The 15,178-nt window shown below is 37.7% G+C and overlaps 1 protein-coding gene across 5 annotated transcripts in view; it reads right to left on the bottom strand.

Moving 5' to 3' along the window:
* Positions 1-15,178, bottom strand: part of LOC112047654 (E3 ubiquitin-protein ligase Nedd-4) — a 42,386-nt gene that overhangs the window by 15,783 nt on the left and 11,425 nt on the right. For 3 of the 5 annotated variants that reach the window (XM_052887684.1, XM_052887683.1, XM_052887686.1), the window contains exons 7-12: positions 14,224-14,289; positions 12,729-12,844; positions 11,563-11,776; positions 7,324-7,938; positions 1,008-1,089; positions 76-174 (exon numbers count right to left, since the gene is read on the bottom strand). In XM_052887684.1, the coding sequence (XP_052743644.1) occupies positions 76-174; positions 1,008-1,089; positions 7,324-7,938; positions 11,563-11,776; positions 12,729-12,844; positions 14,224-14,289 (1,192 nt within the window). The remainder of the gene's footprint in view (positions 1-75; positions 175-1,007; positions 1,090-7,323; positions 7,939-11,562; positions 11,777-12,728; positions 12,845-14,223; positions 14,290-15,178) is intronic. The other 2 variants (XM_052887685.1, XM_052887687.1) reach the window with 2 other exon arrangements.

Below are 15,178 nucleotides of genomic sequence, written 5' to 3'. Positions count from 1 at the left end.
AAATCTAGAGTGACACAGTATTGAGACAGATTAAAGTTTAAGATGCTGGTGGGTTTGTATAGACTGTTCATGTACCTGTTCTGGGGTCAATCCACGTGGTGGTCTTCTGGTTGTGGTCGATGAAGAACACTCTGCCGTTGGGCGCGCGCTGCATGCTCCAGCCGGGCGGCAGCCCTGAGACAATTGTTTGTTAATATTTAATGTTAATACTTTAGTACTATAACATATCAATAAGGTTGGTTATAAATTAAAAAACTACAACCTCAGTACCGATTTTTACAGGATAGATAAAGACATTTTTGATGATGTCCATAAATATCATACACACAAACTTTGAGCATTAGGGTTATGAAAAAATATTGTAGAGGATATTAGTATAAAGAAAGAAAATTATTGTCTATCGGTATCCAGTACTCACCACCACTGTCGTGTAGATTATGTCTCTGACTATTTAAAAGATAACTGCAAATGTTTTCCTTTAAAATAGTAAGTAATAGTAAGCCCTTAGGCCGGTTTCACGACCTTCTGTCTATCTACATAAATTATGTCACTTTCTTACTTTGTGTCAAATGACAAAGGCAAAATAAGAGCTGTAAGAAAGTGGTGAAACAAGCTTTAATCTTTTAACCGTTTGATATGGATCACAGAGATGCGATGTTGATGTTGCGAGTTAGTCTTGAACCAATAGAAAACAAAAATCCATTTGACTATGGACAAAAGTTATTCAAACAAAATTAAACTCTATTATTTACACAATTCAGTTTTTATTCACGGTCCGTAGTATACAGAATTTTTATTTAATGCCGAGCCGCCCTGGGCTCCCCAAAAGTTGACAAGTTAAAAAAAGTATCTTCTATTCAATGGCAAGCAAAAGGTTGTCTATCAGGGTATACACTAGTGAGAAGAATTAACCAAACTGGGAACATCTGCATTTATTAAGCATTAAGAAAAACATCTCTTAGAGTATTTAGTACTTTAATGTATGGATGAAGTGCACCATGACTCACCATCGCTGTTGGGTAGGTTCTGACTCTGACTGGTGCTAGACGTACTACTCCTCGTGCTATCCGTCGATCCGTCTGTGTCGTCCTATAAACGATTTCAATATAATTATTACCTTGTAACATACATACTATCATTAACAAACCAGTGTGAAATTAATGTATTAGCTTATATACATGATATACTCTAGCCTAATGGACAAAACGGTTAACTAAGCTCTTGCCCTGTGGTATCAATCTTTTGTGGGAAATCCATTTGGCTATGGATTCTGTATTAGAAACGACCTTTACTCATCTGTTTAATGGATGAAGAGTGAACAAGAACATGTCAAACAACATCCAAGCCAAATGGACTTCACGGAATACATTGACTAAAGAGGTTCCAATTAACTGACAGAGCGAGAGAGTCACACAACAATAAATGAATAGATAATTCATTCATTCACTTCTGCCATCCATTCTTTACTCACTCCAATCTACATTGACTTTATAGGAGTGCAGGTTAGAGAACAGATGGGAGTGGATATGCGGGCGGCAACACAATGAATGAATGCATCTGCCAGCTCTTCAGTCAATCCCCTCTCTTCATACCCCTCTCACGACTCTTTTATCCGAGATGTCCATACCTTATTTAAACCACTATAAGCGATATGTACAATGTTTCGTATTGTTGTTTTAGCTTAGTAATACGAATCTAGCAAAAATCTTTACTAGCAAATATTCAGCTACATTCGTAGAGAATAAAGATAAGAGTGAATGAATGAAAAACTCGCCTGTCATTCGTTCTTAATTTACTCTCCTTTGTCCCTATATGACGAGAACTCAAGTTATGTGATTGGTTCGACTTATGGTATACCTACTACTATTAGCGATATGTACAATGTATCGAATTCTTATTTTAGTATGGAAATACGAATCTACCAAGAAGTAACTATTCTATTTGAGCATTGACCTCCTATTAACAAGTGGATGCACAATCAGCGACCAAAAAACATCCCTACTCAATGAGTGCCAAACACAACTTCTTGGCACTCAATTCAAGTAATCGCATTTGCAAATTCAACCTTAAACTCAATCCTTAAGGTTGAATTTGCTCTGAATTTGGGATTTTATTGAATATTAGATTATATTTAAAGTAATATTTAAAATAATTCTAAAACTGCTAAAGTAATATTGGCCAGTTTTTAAGTGACATTTTCTACATGACTGTGCGTCCTTTTATTATAAGAGGTCAATGTATTTGAGCTTTGAGTATAATACAGTGAGTAAAATTCTCTACCTCGTTGCCGCAAGGGCCAAGCAAACCACATAACTTTTTTTTTATTAAATGACAAGTTAACCCTATGATCTCACCTTATATCTAAGATGAACTTCTAAGTCTAACTTATACCTTTTCCAAGTAAGCCATACTTAGGAAAAAGTACAAGTTAGACTTAGACGTTTTCTACACGATATCGTTTCAGAACGCTAAATGGCTAGGCGATACATCTTTGACAGTAACGGTTGGTAACACAGCCGATGTCTACCATTTAAATGTTTATTGGCAGTTACGCGGTTTGCCTAGCTTATAATTTACCACACGACAAACAAAATGAAATATTGTCGTTGTCGGCCAATAGAATCAAACCAGTAATATTGCGTTGTCTCTTTCTCTTCGTGAGATTGTCGTAGTACCTATCTTAGACCTACAATAGAATAAATATAAAAAAATGTAATAAATACTACAGCGGGGAAGTAGAAGGCCTAGTAAATAAATATAAAAATAGGGGCCGTTGAGGTGAAACCCAGGTAGCTGGGGGCATAAAAAGGAGCTTTTCGTTCGCACTAATAACTATGTACGTCGAGTACGCAAAGCGTGCGTGCTATGCGTATATAGTCACTATACTAAAGCCATACTCGATGTACACTATTTACCAATAAACAAGAAGCGAAGGTAGAAAACATGTCATTTCATAACTAGCAGACGCCGTGCGGTTTCGACCGCGTGGTTCCTGTTCCCGCAGGAGTAAGGGGATCCTTCCTCTATAAATGGGCTATTTAACACTGAAAGAATTTTTTAAATCGGACCATTAGTTCCTGAGATTAGCGCGTTCAAATAAATAAAAAAACTCTTCAGCTTTATAATTTAGTATAGATTTACTTTATATTATGTATTGATTTTTTATTTATAAAATGTTATTCAAAATATATTAAAGTCATTAATCAAATTAATTTTAAGTTTATTATAATTATTATTAGGCATGAAATGATTAGTGACTCATACCCTTATTTTCAATTTCATCATTATCAACCCATATTCGGCTCACTGCTGAGCTCGAACTGTCCTCTCAGAAAGAGAAGGGTTAGGCCAATAGTCCACCACGCTGGCCCAATGCGGATTGGCAGACTTCACACACGCTGAGATTTAAGAAAAATTCTCTGTTACGCAGGTTTCCTCAAGATGTTTTTCCTTCACCGTTTGAGACATGTGATATTTAATTTCTTAAATTTTCAATTTGTTTGTTGGTAAACAGTGCACATAGAGTATGGCTATGTATAAATCTCCGTTTATTCCATGTCTACGTCTCGTGTAAATTGTGCGTATTAGTGTAAAACGAAAAATGCAGTTCGCCTTTAGGTTCACACTAGAACTGAATCCTCTTTATTATAGATAATTTAAAATGGCATACTAAATACATACATGCACTCAATTAGGAATATGTGAAGGTTGAAAGAGCGTCAAACAAACAAAACCACTTCAAGTAAACAACTACATGCAAGGATACAAAAGGAAATGCAAAATAAATTGGCTTTTAAATACTAACCAATAATCAGACATACATACAAGCAAGCACTACTTTTCAAAAATGCATTACTAACATTAAATAATTTTTTTTTTTTTTTTTATCCTTTACGAGTTAGCCCTTGACTACAATCTCACCTGATGGTAAGTGATGATGCAGTCTAAGATGGTAGCGGGCTAACTTGTTAGGAGGAGGATGAAAATCCACACTCCTTTCGGTTTCTACACGGCATCGTACCGGAACGCTAAATCGCTTGGCGGTACGTCTTTGCCGGTAGGGTGGTAACTAGCCACGGCCGAAGCCTCCCACCAGCCAATAAATAAATATATTTTACCCCACCAGCCAATAAATTTATTTTGCTATTCCCCGTGACACACCGAACGAATCAAAACTATTGCTGCAACACGTACATTTCAGAATTTAAACTATCGTGTGTTATTCATATTAATTGATTATGAAACGTTTCTAGTAGTTCGTAAGATACGAGAAGCAATAGAAATTAGTCATCACCCGAATTAGCTCTCTTAGCGCGCAATGCGAGCAGCTGTGCGTCGCGCAGCTTGGAGTTTGGATCGTGCCGCGATGCAAGAACCAGCTCATGACTAAGGGCCCCGTATGGGTCCGAAACTAGTCGGGCATACTCCGACCTAACTTCACGTGAGTTTTAGCCGTGTTTCATAATCAATTAATACGTACATTTCATATTATACCCTCGATGTAAGGTTCATATAATCATGTTTTTGTTTAATAATGAAAAATATATTATGGTCATGGCGTGCACGAGCAATTTGTTTTTTTGAGCAAATTATTGAAGTGGTAACTCCTTTTGGGAGGGTAAATCGCTTAGTAACGTAACGCGTTATGATGCCACTCTGTCTGGCTTCCCTCTCTCGCGCATACGGCAGCAGGTTTAGGTTATTACTTTTGTCGAGCGTCCCGAGACGCACACGGTTTTTTGTATTGCCGTCTTAAGTAGTTTTGACAATAATTCAACGAAATATGACTCAATGTATGGCCATAATCCTTATGAGTTATAGAGGTTGAAATGATGTTAATTAAATTTGTATATCAAACTTTGTCTACCTTTTCTTACTTCTAATAAGTTATGCTGCTAAAAAAGTAACAACATAAAAGAACAATGAAATATACAGCGAAAATATCCCAAAACAGAGTAAGGGACAAGAGAAAATGGCGACTTTAGGATGAACTGGTTTAGCCTAGGCCAAACGCCAAAAGTTCTCCCAAAACGCGACAGGACAAACCAGTGTAGACTAGGTCAAATCGGTATATCGTAGTTAGAGTTTGACATTCTTTTGGACAAACTGGTTCTGATAAAGGTCCTAGTCTAACCTAATTTAACAGCGTCGCTGCAGGTTAGATTGGCCAGCTGATAGGACATAAACTGATCGCAACGTTTAACCAATGCTAACATGCGATCAAGTGAAGCATCTATTTCTGTTCACGAGACGATCTCAAAAATTAATGTTGCTAGTCATTTAATTATTTGATTAATTTTAGATATTTGGATATGACACACCTGAAAATAAGATTTTACATAAGAACATTATAGAATTTAAAATCTGAGCACCCTGACTCTGTATGTGCGTTTGTCCCTAAAGTGTGTGTTGTGTTGTGTTTCGTAAAAAAAATTAAAAAATGAGAAATTAAGAGCATATTGCTTTTTATTGTACACACACTTCTTTTACATGCAAACATTTTGTTTGATTATCGATTATTAAAAATTATTTTTCACTCCCCACCACTCAACCCCTCTCCGCGCGCGCAATGCGAGCAGCAGCGCGTCGCGTAGCCACTTCGTAGTTTGGATCGTGCCGCGATGCAAGAACCAGCTCATGACTAAGGGCCCCGTATGGGTTCGAAACTAGTCGGGCATACTCCGACCTAATATCACGTGAGTTTTAGCCGTGTTTCATAATCAATTAATATTATTAAAACTTTTTTCTATACCTATATTGTAAAAACAGCATTGGTGAAATTTTCTGACAGAAAGAATTTTCTGGCTTGTAAATAAATTTGTAAAACTTATGTGGCATCACCTTATGGATTTGTCAGGTACAATAGCAAAATAAATTATATTGTACAATAATTAATTAAATAATTTCCTAAGTCAATCAGATTATATTGTCCCTCAAACGCAAATTATATATACGAGTACGAATAAATGAGTTATTGTGAACGACTTTTAGGAGCGGTATCACCGTCGTCTTGATAGTGTCTGCTTATTCTCAAGTTTTGTCTTTGTCGCTTGAAATAAAGTATGAAATTCATAGATAGACTATCCGACACCTATCAGCGAGTGGTGACACCGGGCCTTAGTGTGTTACGCTCAATATCCGCCATTTTGTTAGTGATGAAGTAAAGTGAACAGCATGGTGTTAGTGTGAAGCGTATAGCGCGGGTAGAAACATCACAAACGCCTGTTGTCCTTCACAATGTCGTCCACGTGGACATATAGAATAATATTGCTATAGTTTATTAAATAATATACAGTAGAAACTCGATTACCTAACCACAAATAACCGGTTTTAACCGGACCTAACAAATATTAAACCGAACCTGACCGATTTCGCCCGAACTTTAACGGTGTTAATCGAAACTCAGCGTTTTCAACCGAACCTAACCGGTTTAAACTAAAACTAACCGATTTTTACCACTTTTTAACTCACTACATTTCATCTATGCATCTTTAGCAACATTGTTATTTTGTCTACTACTTAATAGGATTTTGAGTAACAAGTCCAAACGGCTTTGAAATAGCAAAAAATTCGGCTTATTAAATTCATCGATACGAAATCGTATCGGGACTCAAAATCGTTTGGTGTAAACGGCTTTGCGAAACACCAGATCGAGTCTCTACTGTATTTTACTAATAAAGGACACAAATTAAAATTAACATCTATATGTCCATCACTCATAGACAATCGTCCAAAGCAAACGGTGATAGCAAACCAATCGCTGGGCAGTGACACGCAGTGCTATTCGACGATTTGTTTTAATGGTGAAATATAAAACGCACACATCCAAACATTTCAAACACGTAACACTTGGTTATGATTACACATATTTAGCGGTTTACATTGGCGGCGCAACTTTGCCTTTAATCAAGTCTAATATAAACCTTATTGCGTAAGAAATAAGATACAAAAATTCCCGGAAAGGTTTATAAATTGACAACTCAAACTCTTAAAACCAAGGCTCTTACAGATGACAGTGGAGATTCGATTGACTAGATTGATCAATTGACTCTTGAAAAAATAGCAATCCCCCAACGTATCTTTCCCACATTGTCATCTATAGTTACTTGTTCTTGTCACAAATCACAAATCTGTAGGTATAAGTGAGGTCCAGAAAATCGAATCTCCACTGTAATTCGAAGTCGCAATTTCAGCCGTTAAATCATCAAAAGTTGTCGGATATTCACCATCAATAAAATGGAAAAGATTGAATGGAAGCCGTCGTCACGCCACCAATATAACCCAACTGGTACAGTCACGCCCGTAATCTCGCTGGCAGCTTACCTCCGAGTCATCCATAGAGCTTGTCGTAGTCCTCCTACGCCTTGAAGTGGATCTCCTCCTCGGAGTCGCTCCACCCGTGGGTGTGCTGAAATGATTCTCATCGAAGGTCAACGATTCCGTGGAATCATCACCAGTCTCCTCCGTCAATGTCCTCTCCCTTCCAAATACTATTTCCTCTATCTCAGTTCTGGCATCATCATCTCTATCGTCTCTATCATCTCTATCGTCTATGTCATCTAAATCTTGATCTATCACTCCATTAGATTCTACATCATTCGCTACGACGACTTCATTCGAAGGTCGTGCGTCAACTTCATTAACTTCAGACTCGTCGGTCTCTTGACTAGAATTTTGATTCTCATTGGATGAATCTTGAGCATTGTTGACAGTTTCCTCTGTCTGTTTGTTTTCTGTCTCCGCCGTGCGTTGAACATTCTCGTTCGCGCACACGACATCGTCTTCCTCGTTCTGATTATCTCTTACGTTAGTATCACAGTCGTTGCTTATGTTTGCTGCAGTTTCAACAGTCACTTGGTCCCTCAACTCGGGGGAAAGGATCGGCGTAGCGTATGGCGTGTTTTCAGTCGATTCAGCTCGCCTATCACTCACTTCCTCCTGTTAGAGATTTTGAATTGATACTTCTTGCTAGTTATATTTTTCTTTACAAAAATTTTAGAATTAAAATCCTAAATCCAACTAAAGCTACAGAGCACAATTTTGCGTTAACCTTTCCAGTTATAGATTACTTTGTTATTGATAATTTTTCAGGATTTTGGAAAGAATATTTCACGCAAAAAGGTGCCCTTAAGGCTCTGATATCGTTCCCTAAACTAGATTACTTAGAAAAAGCTGAAAAAACATTGATTTTTCATTACAGTCCTATTTCCAATATATTGTTGTGTTTTATTAATTGTTTTTATTCTAGATTTTGGAATTTTGGCCAAAAATAAATTCATATTTCTATGTAACGTCGGCAAATAAGTCACAAAACTGAAAAGTCAACAAGCGCCGAATTGTCTATGACAAGTGAGGACAACACGATGTTTTTGTAATCACACCCGATTCCATTCAGTAAACGTACAATTTGCGAAAACGCTACTTAAATACAAGACTACTCGACCGAAATACGCCCTGATTTACGATTATTTGTTGAAATTTATATGACGTGTATAGAAAATATTTCGCAAATTGTTCGCTTTGATATTCCGCAAACTAATCCAAGTTAATAAAATTAGTTGTGACGTGAAAATGAATGTTCATATGAAGTGTTATTAGATCACCGTGTACCATTGAACATTGTGACATTGTATTACAGTATTAAAATAATTAGTCACAAGTATGTAAAATGTGTACAATTTGAACTAAAGGTATGATTGAAAACGCTGCAGACCGTAGATGTATGCCGCAAACAAATCTAACAGGCTCGTATGAATCTATATGATTTGCAATACCGTAATGTTTTTCGTGCAAAAGATTTACGGCAATTGGCTAATTATGAAACCAGAAGTTTTAATATCACCTATCACTAACACTATATTTGAACAAAACGCTATAATCCACAGCTGCATCGCAACCATACCTTTAGATGGTACTGACCACACGAATACAGTTTCCGAAGCCGATATGCTAGCCTCGTCCCTGGCACCTCGTATTTTATATTCCCTTACCTTCAAAACAGCCAAACTAATGATTTAGATGACAATTTCCTTTGTCATCATGTTGATTTTCCTGTATTGTCCTGTTCACTTGCATTATTCCCTTTTAAGTTAATGAACTTTTCGGAATTTAAGGAATCCATTTCCGAGAGATTCACGCAATAAATTAATTTATTTTACGTTAGTTTCCCAATGACCCAGCTAAAGCCCATGCTGCGAAAAAACTCCTAGATACTACAGTGAAACATTATGAAATATGTAATGGAAAACTGATTAATTGCTGCATATTTTATGATGTTCCAAAGTGTTTACCAACACCGCAATGAGTTTTAATTTAATCTATCCGTCACAAATTTAAATAGAAAAATATATTGTAATTAAAGTAACGGTATAATTTTCCATACATTCTCTAGAACTAATTGTTAGAAAATTATATTCTTAAGTATGTTATATAATAATTGAAATAGAATATGATTGCAAAAACAAAACGCATAAAGAACTCGATTAAATTAGTTGAGATTTTTAATGTTTTCAAAAGGGAAACTTTTTTCTGTGACTGTATGGACATAAACATCCTGTTGACAAATTTTTCTTCGGTATAAAAAAAGCATATCCTGCAAAAGACTTCCCTCTGTGACTTAGAGCATACCGCCATGGTTCCCATCAAGCAAATTATTCCATTCTCTACACACTACTAATTTGTATGCTTTTAATTATAACAGTTACAAAGATAAATGTAAATGTAGAGCCTATCCCTTTTCAATGTTTCACAGAGAAAAAGGACACCATGATTTCCGATCATGTCATGTAATTGTGAATCATCGAATGGTAATGTTCGGAGTTTAAAATACGTCATGCAAACCTATCGATTACGTGTAATATAATGCGAAAAATGCAAATGACAATCAAAAAAGTTGTATTTCTTAATTATTTTCTTAAAGAACTGACCGTTACTCTGTTGCATGCAAATGCGTCCAAGCTACGTAAACATTCGCATGCAGAATCAAATAATAATAATGAAAAAATCCTAAAAAACAGCGAATTGAAGCTGATTTATTAAATACTCGAATGTACTGGTTCAGAGACCCTTCTCACTAGTGTTTCTTATAAACAACTGATTTCTCTCCTCGACTAACATACGAATATGTTCGTCGAATATATGTTTACGCAGCGCAAAATTGCGACCTCCGTACCACGTCTACGTCTATCCAAAAACCAAAAACCAAAATTCAATATAATAAAAGATCATTTAAAATCCTCAATACATTACATTTCAATTCATTATAATAAAGTAATAGGTTATAATTCAAATAGTAAACTTAAACATCTATTTTCACTGTGAAAGCAATTAAAATATTGCGCGTCTGTATGGTCCCTACAACAAACATCTGAAGAAACACTAGTAGCTAAGGTCTCAAAACAATATAAACTCAATTTTCTGATAGGGATCTGCCATCATTCGAAGAATTGCTTCCATATATCTCTTAATTTTTATAATCATGCCAACCATAAAAAAAAGTTGAACAAAAATATGAAGTGGCATCTCCGAATAATGTAGAAAATTCAAGACAATAAGTTTTTGAACTTTCCCTTAGAAGCATTATTTTTATAATGTCCCATTGCATGAATAATTTCCGATAAAATTACGTCAGAACTTTTACTCTCTTACAGTGGAATTCATAGACGTTTTAGGGGCACCCCCAGGGGTTCATTCAGCCGAGCCTCAACTTCTCAAACAAATAGAGGTTAAATTCGACATTCAGCGGCTGAATGATCCCCTAGGGGTGCCTCTACCACGTCTACAAATTCCACAGTTAAACTGCTCAGTAACCTATATAGTGATAATTCGGAGGATTTTTTTAGTTTAATTAGAGTACATAATACACATGTCAGTTACGTCAATGTACCATACGACATATGTGCTAAATCAACAACATTAAAATGAGAGTGAAAGACATTAAAACGTCGTATTAATTAACCATCTTGATTGAGCAGTGAGTTGTTATTGACGTAACTGACAAGTGACCATGTGCCCTTATAAAATTGAACCTAATAAAATATATTAGTATACACAAACTGATAAAGCTTTGCACGGTTGGCGTAACTGCATCAGAACTGCAAATCACATTCACACATATTTCGTGGGATAGTTACATGAATGCTTTTAGAAGTGCTGTATCGTAACGTAACGCGTTACGGCGCCTCTCTGTCTGGCTTGTCTTTGCCTAACGCATGAGGCAGGTTTAATTACTTCTGTCGTCCCGAGACGCACATGTTGTTTTTTTTTTATTGAATGATAGCTTAGATTACTGCGATCTCACTTGATGTTAAGTGACGATGGAAGGCTTTTTGGAAGACGGTTTCAACACGGCATCGTACCGGAACGCTAAATCGCATGCCGGTACCTCTTTGATTAACTAGCCACGGCCTAGCCTAATACAAGACCAAATGTTTGCAGTTACGCCAACACAACAAAAATTGCAAATTTACAGCTTGTGTCCAGTTCTTATACAGTCCGTGAGTAATGAAACTTGGATGCTAGACTGTTATCAAGTCCCTATTCGATCCTTACTACGTTACAGACCTGAGAAGGCGCGGCGGGCATAGACGGCAAACTCGTGGGCGGTGACGCTGGCAGTGTCGTGGGCAGACTCGTGGGCGGCGTGGGCGTGCCCGGGGCGGGGCTCAGCCCACGCGTGGGCGCGTGCTCGTCGTCAGCGGATATGTGGAACCTTCGCTGGAACTCCGTCACCGCTGTCTCCATGCGCTCAGCTTGGGACTCTATACTTATGTTACGCCTGTTGGAGTAATACCGAGCAGTTGATGAAAATCAGAAATATTATTATAACTAAGCAAATAAATAAGTTGAAATTTTGCTCTACTGTCAGTGTTTTCTGTCACAAACAACACAACAGATCTATAGCTTAGCAACTTCGTTCGTAACACTCCCGATGTGGCGTGCGGGACGGGGGGCGTGTAGCGATGAATGAAAAACCCACGACTTATGCACGCCACTTCCTCGCACGCACGATTTCACACGCGCGCAGACTTGCTTCTGCCATCCCCACATCAGGCCTCCCAAAACTCCCGGTGTCGCCGCTGGGGTCCCCGCTAAGATCACACCAAGGAGCATAATATGGCATTTAGACAATCAGAAAAAAAAAAGCGGGGCCAAAACACTCTTCCAGCACGGCCCTCTAAGCCGAGGTCCGAGTCCCAGAGGACACAACCTTAGAGAGTAGTTCCACCCATCTCTTTTGCTTCTGCCTTCGGCTCCGGTGACACCGCTGAGGTCCCATTAAGGAGCATAATATGGCAATTCATTATTGACAACCCATATTCGGCTCACTGTTGAGCCGTCTGTCTCCTGTCTCCTCTCAGAATGAAAGGGTTTAGGCCTTAGTCCACCACGCTGGCCGAATGCGGATAGGCAGACTTCACACACGCAGAGAATTAAGAAAATTCTCTAGTATGCAGGTTTCCTCACGATGTTTGAGACACATACCACGACTATCCAAAAACCAAAATTCAATATAATAAAAGATCATTTTAAATCTTCAATAAATTACTTTTATTACTGAAAATTCTATGGTATGCAGGTTTCCTCACGATGTTAAATTGATATTAAATTTTAAAATGCACATAACTGATATGTTCCCCGGATCGGATTGGAACCAACGCCCTCCGAATCGAAGGCAGAGGTCATATGGCACTTACAAAATTGGTAAAAAAGATGTACAAGTGACTCACGTGAGCGTCGGCCTCTCCCACTGCGTGGAGCGCGCTATGTGGTTCACGTAGTACGTGCGCCCGTTCGCGTCCTGCCGCTCCTCCCAGCCGGGCGGCAGCACGTCTCCGCCGATCGCCTACCGACAAACAGTTGCTTAAGGTGGGTTTTAACCAAATAAACATAGATCTAGAGAAAGAGTTCCATAATGACAAAAGTGCTTGGAAACCATTGGATCAGCTTCCACTTTTACACAGGAAGTTAAACTATAAGAAATTGTGATGTTGTTATCAATTGTAAATTATAATACTGTATGATTTTTTTAAAAGAGCAACGGTTGAGTTTCTTGCAGGGTCTTCTCAGCAGAACCTGCCTTACGAACCGGTAGTAGAGTCTTTATAAATGGTCAAAAATGACGTTTCAAATGTGCTTGTAAACTGAGCCTACTTGCATTAAATGAATTTTGAAAATGAGCATTCTTTCTTGACGTATAAGTGTAAACGAAAGCTCGTTCTAACACTCTAAAGGGGACTGAGCACATCCCAACACGAATCGCTCTAAGAAACCTGCTTGTATGAAGTTCTAAATGTTCTGTAGAATTACGCAAACCCGCCCGAAGGCCGCGTCGAGCAATCAAGACATACACTTTGCATTAAAATGATTGGAGTGTCAAGGATCTTGAATATCATATTAACTTTTAAAGGCTACAATGATTTTGTATATACTATGACTACAATGGGTGTAAAAACACCGGGTTGCGAGTAAATCTCGAAACCAGGGGTAGCGCTTTCTTCCCCCGCGTATTCTAGTTATTACTTGGGAGAATACAAGGAATATGCGTTGCGTTAAGAACGAAAAAAGACATAGACACAAAACTAAATCACTTGGATGTAAAAACACCGTTGTAGCTTTGAAGGGTTAAACCTTTTGCGTAAGTTCTTAAGCCAAGATGTACGTTCCAGGCCTTTTGCCCTTTACCTTTCCCTGGATAATAAGCTGGAGCAGGTCATATTTGGAGATTCGTATTATATGGTCGCAATGTATGTCTCCAAATAAACAGTAAGCTGGTTGAAGAAGTAGGTACGATGACAGATAATATAGAAGCGACAAGCGAGAGCGTACTTTATAACTTAAATCTTCGTCTTCTCTAAGGCCGCTATCACACTGGCGGTTTTTGTTCGTTTCTTCGACGTCTACCAAACGTCACCGTTATCTTATCAACGTTATTCTGTAGCGAAACGAACATTCAGTTTATGCACATTAACGCGAATGGTCTGTCAACTTACCCACTATATTTAAAGCTAAACAGACCTGGAATAGATTGACTACAACTGTAATCCCATGTGTAACAAACTTTTGTCACTAAAAATCGCGACGTTTCCGCCATGTTTGCGCAGCGATAAAGCTGGTCGAACGTTCAAAAAACGCTAGCGTTTACAAAACGCCAGTGAGATAGCTGTCGTAAGCAAAATCCATGCAATCATGTGCAAGCGTTTTTGATAATAAAAGTGAACCTACAACGTCAAAGTCCGTCGCCTCCACAAGCTGCCAGTCGTCCCCGGTCAGCGACGGAATCGACGACACCTAGTGCCATTCAAAACCAAGCTTTATGACTATTGTGATAGAGATTTTATTTCAACAGCGCTGAACTATGCCTGATAAACCGCATTTATACTACACTGCGTTACAACTAGCATGCTTATGTACAACAAAATGACGCTAAATAGTGATTAATTAATTTATTTGCTATTATTAATTAAAATAGTCACAATATTTTATTAACGATAGCTCGTTTGAGATGACCTAATATTAAGGAGCATACGCCAATAAAAATAAAATAAAATCTTCAAATAAAACAAACACAAATAATTATCACGCTCCCGTATAGTATCTAGCAAACCGTACGTATTGAGAAATTAAAATAATCTTACTGAATCATCATAGTCCACGCTTGTCATAGGAGTCTGAATAATAATAATAAAACAATTAATATATGCTCTATTTTCAGTGCGGAGATAATAAATATACTATATTACGTGAAACAAATTTATTACACATATAGTCAGTTACAAGCACGCAATCTCGCACGCAGTTATATCTACGCACACACGTACGTTAATACACGGGCACACTCACAAGAATTATTAGTATTTGGCACACAATATGGGGTTTATTAAATGAAAACTGCCATGGTAAAGCCACACTAGCTAGGAAACAGGACCTCAAGGAAGTATTAGCTAGGTAGCTAGGTAAGTTTACTTGAAATGAACTAATTTGGGTATATTTTAATTAGGAAAAAAACACATTGGCAAAATATTTCAAACCTTAGCAGCGTTTATACCTTACATACTTTTGGGATTCAGTTTAGCTTTAGATTGATAAGATCACTTTGTCAATAGACATTGGAGTTACGAGATCCTGTATTAACATTCATTATTTAAAAAGGAGGTATTTGTACGAAGTTATTGCAACA

The sequence above is a fragment of the Bicyclus anynana genome, chromosome 20 (genome assembly GCF_947172395.1).
Source record: "Bicyclus anynana chromosome 20, ilBicAnyn1.1, whole genome shotgun sequence".
Taxonomy (NCBI): Eukaryota; Metazoa; Arthropoda; class Insecta; order Lepidoptera; family Nymphalidae; genus Bicyclus; species Bicyclus anynana.
The sequence above is the reverse complement of the archived record's forward strand: the minus strand, read 5'-3'. Positions and strand labels throughout refer to the sequence as shown.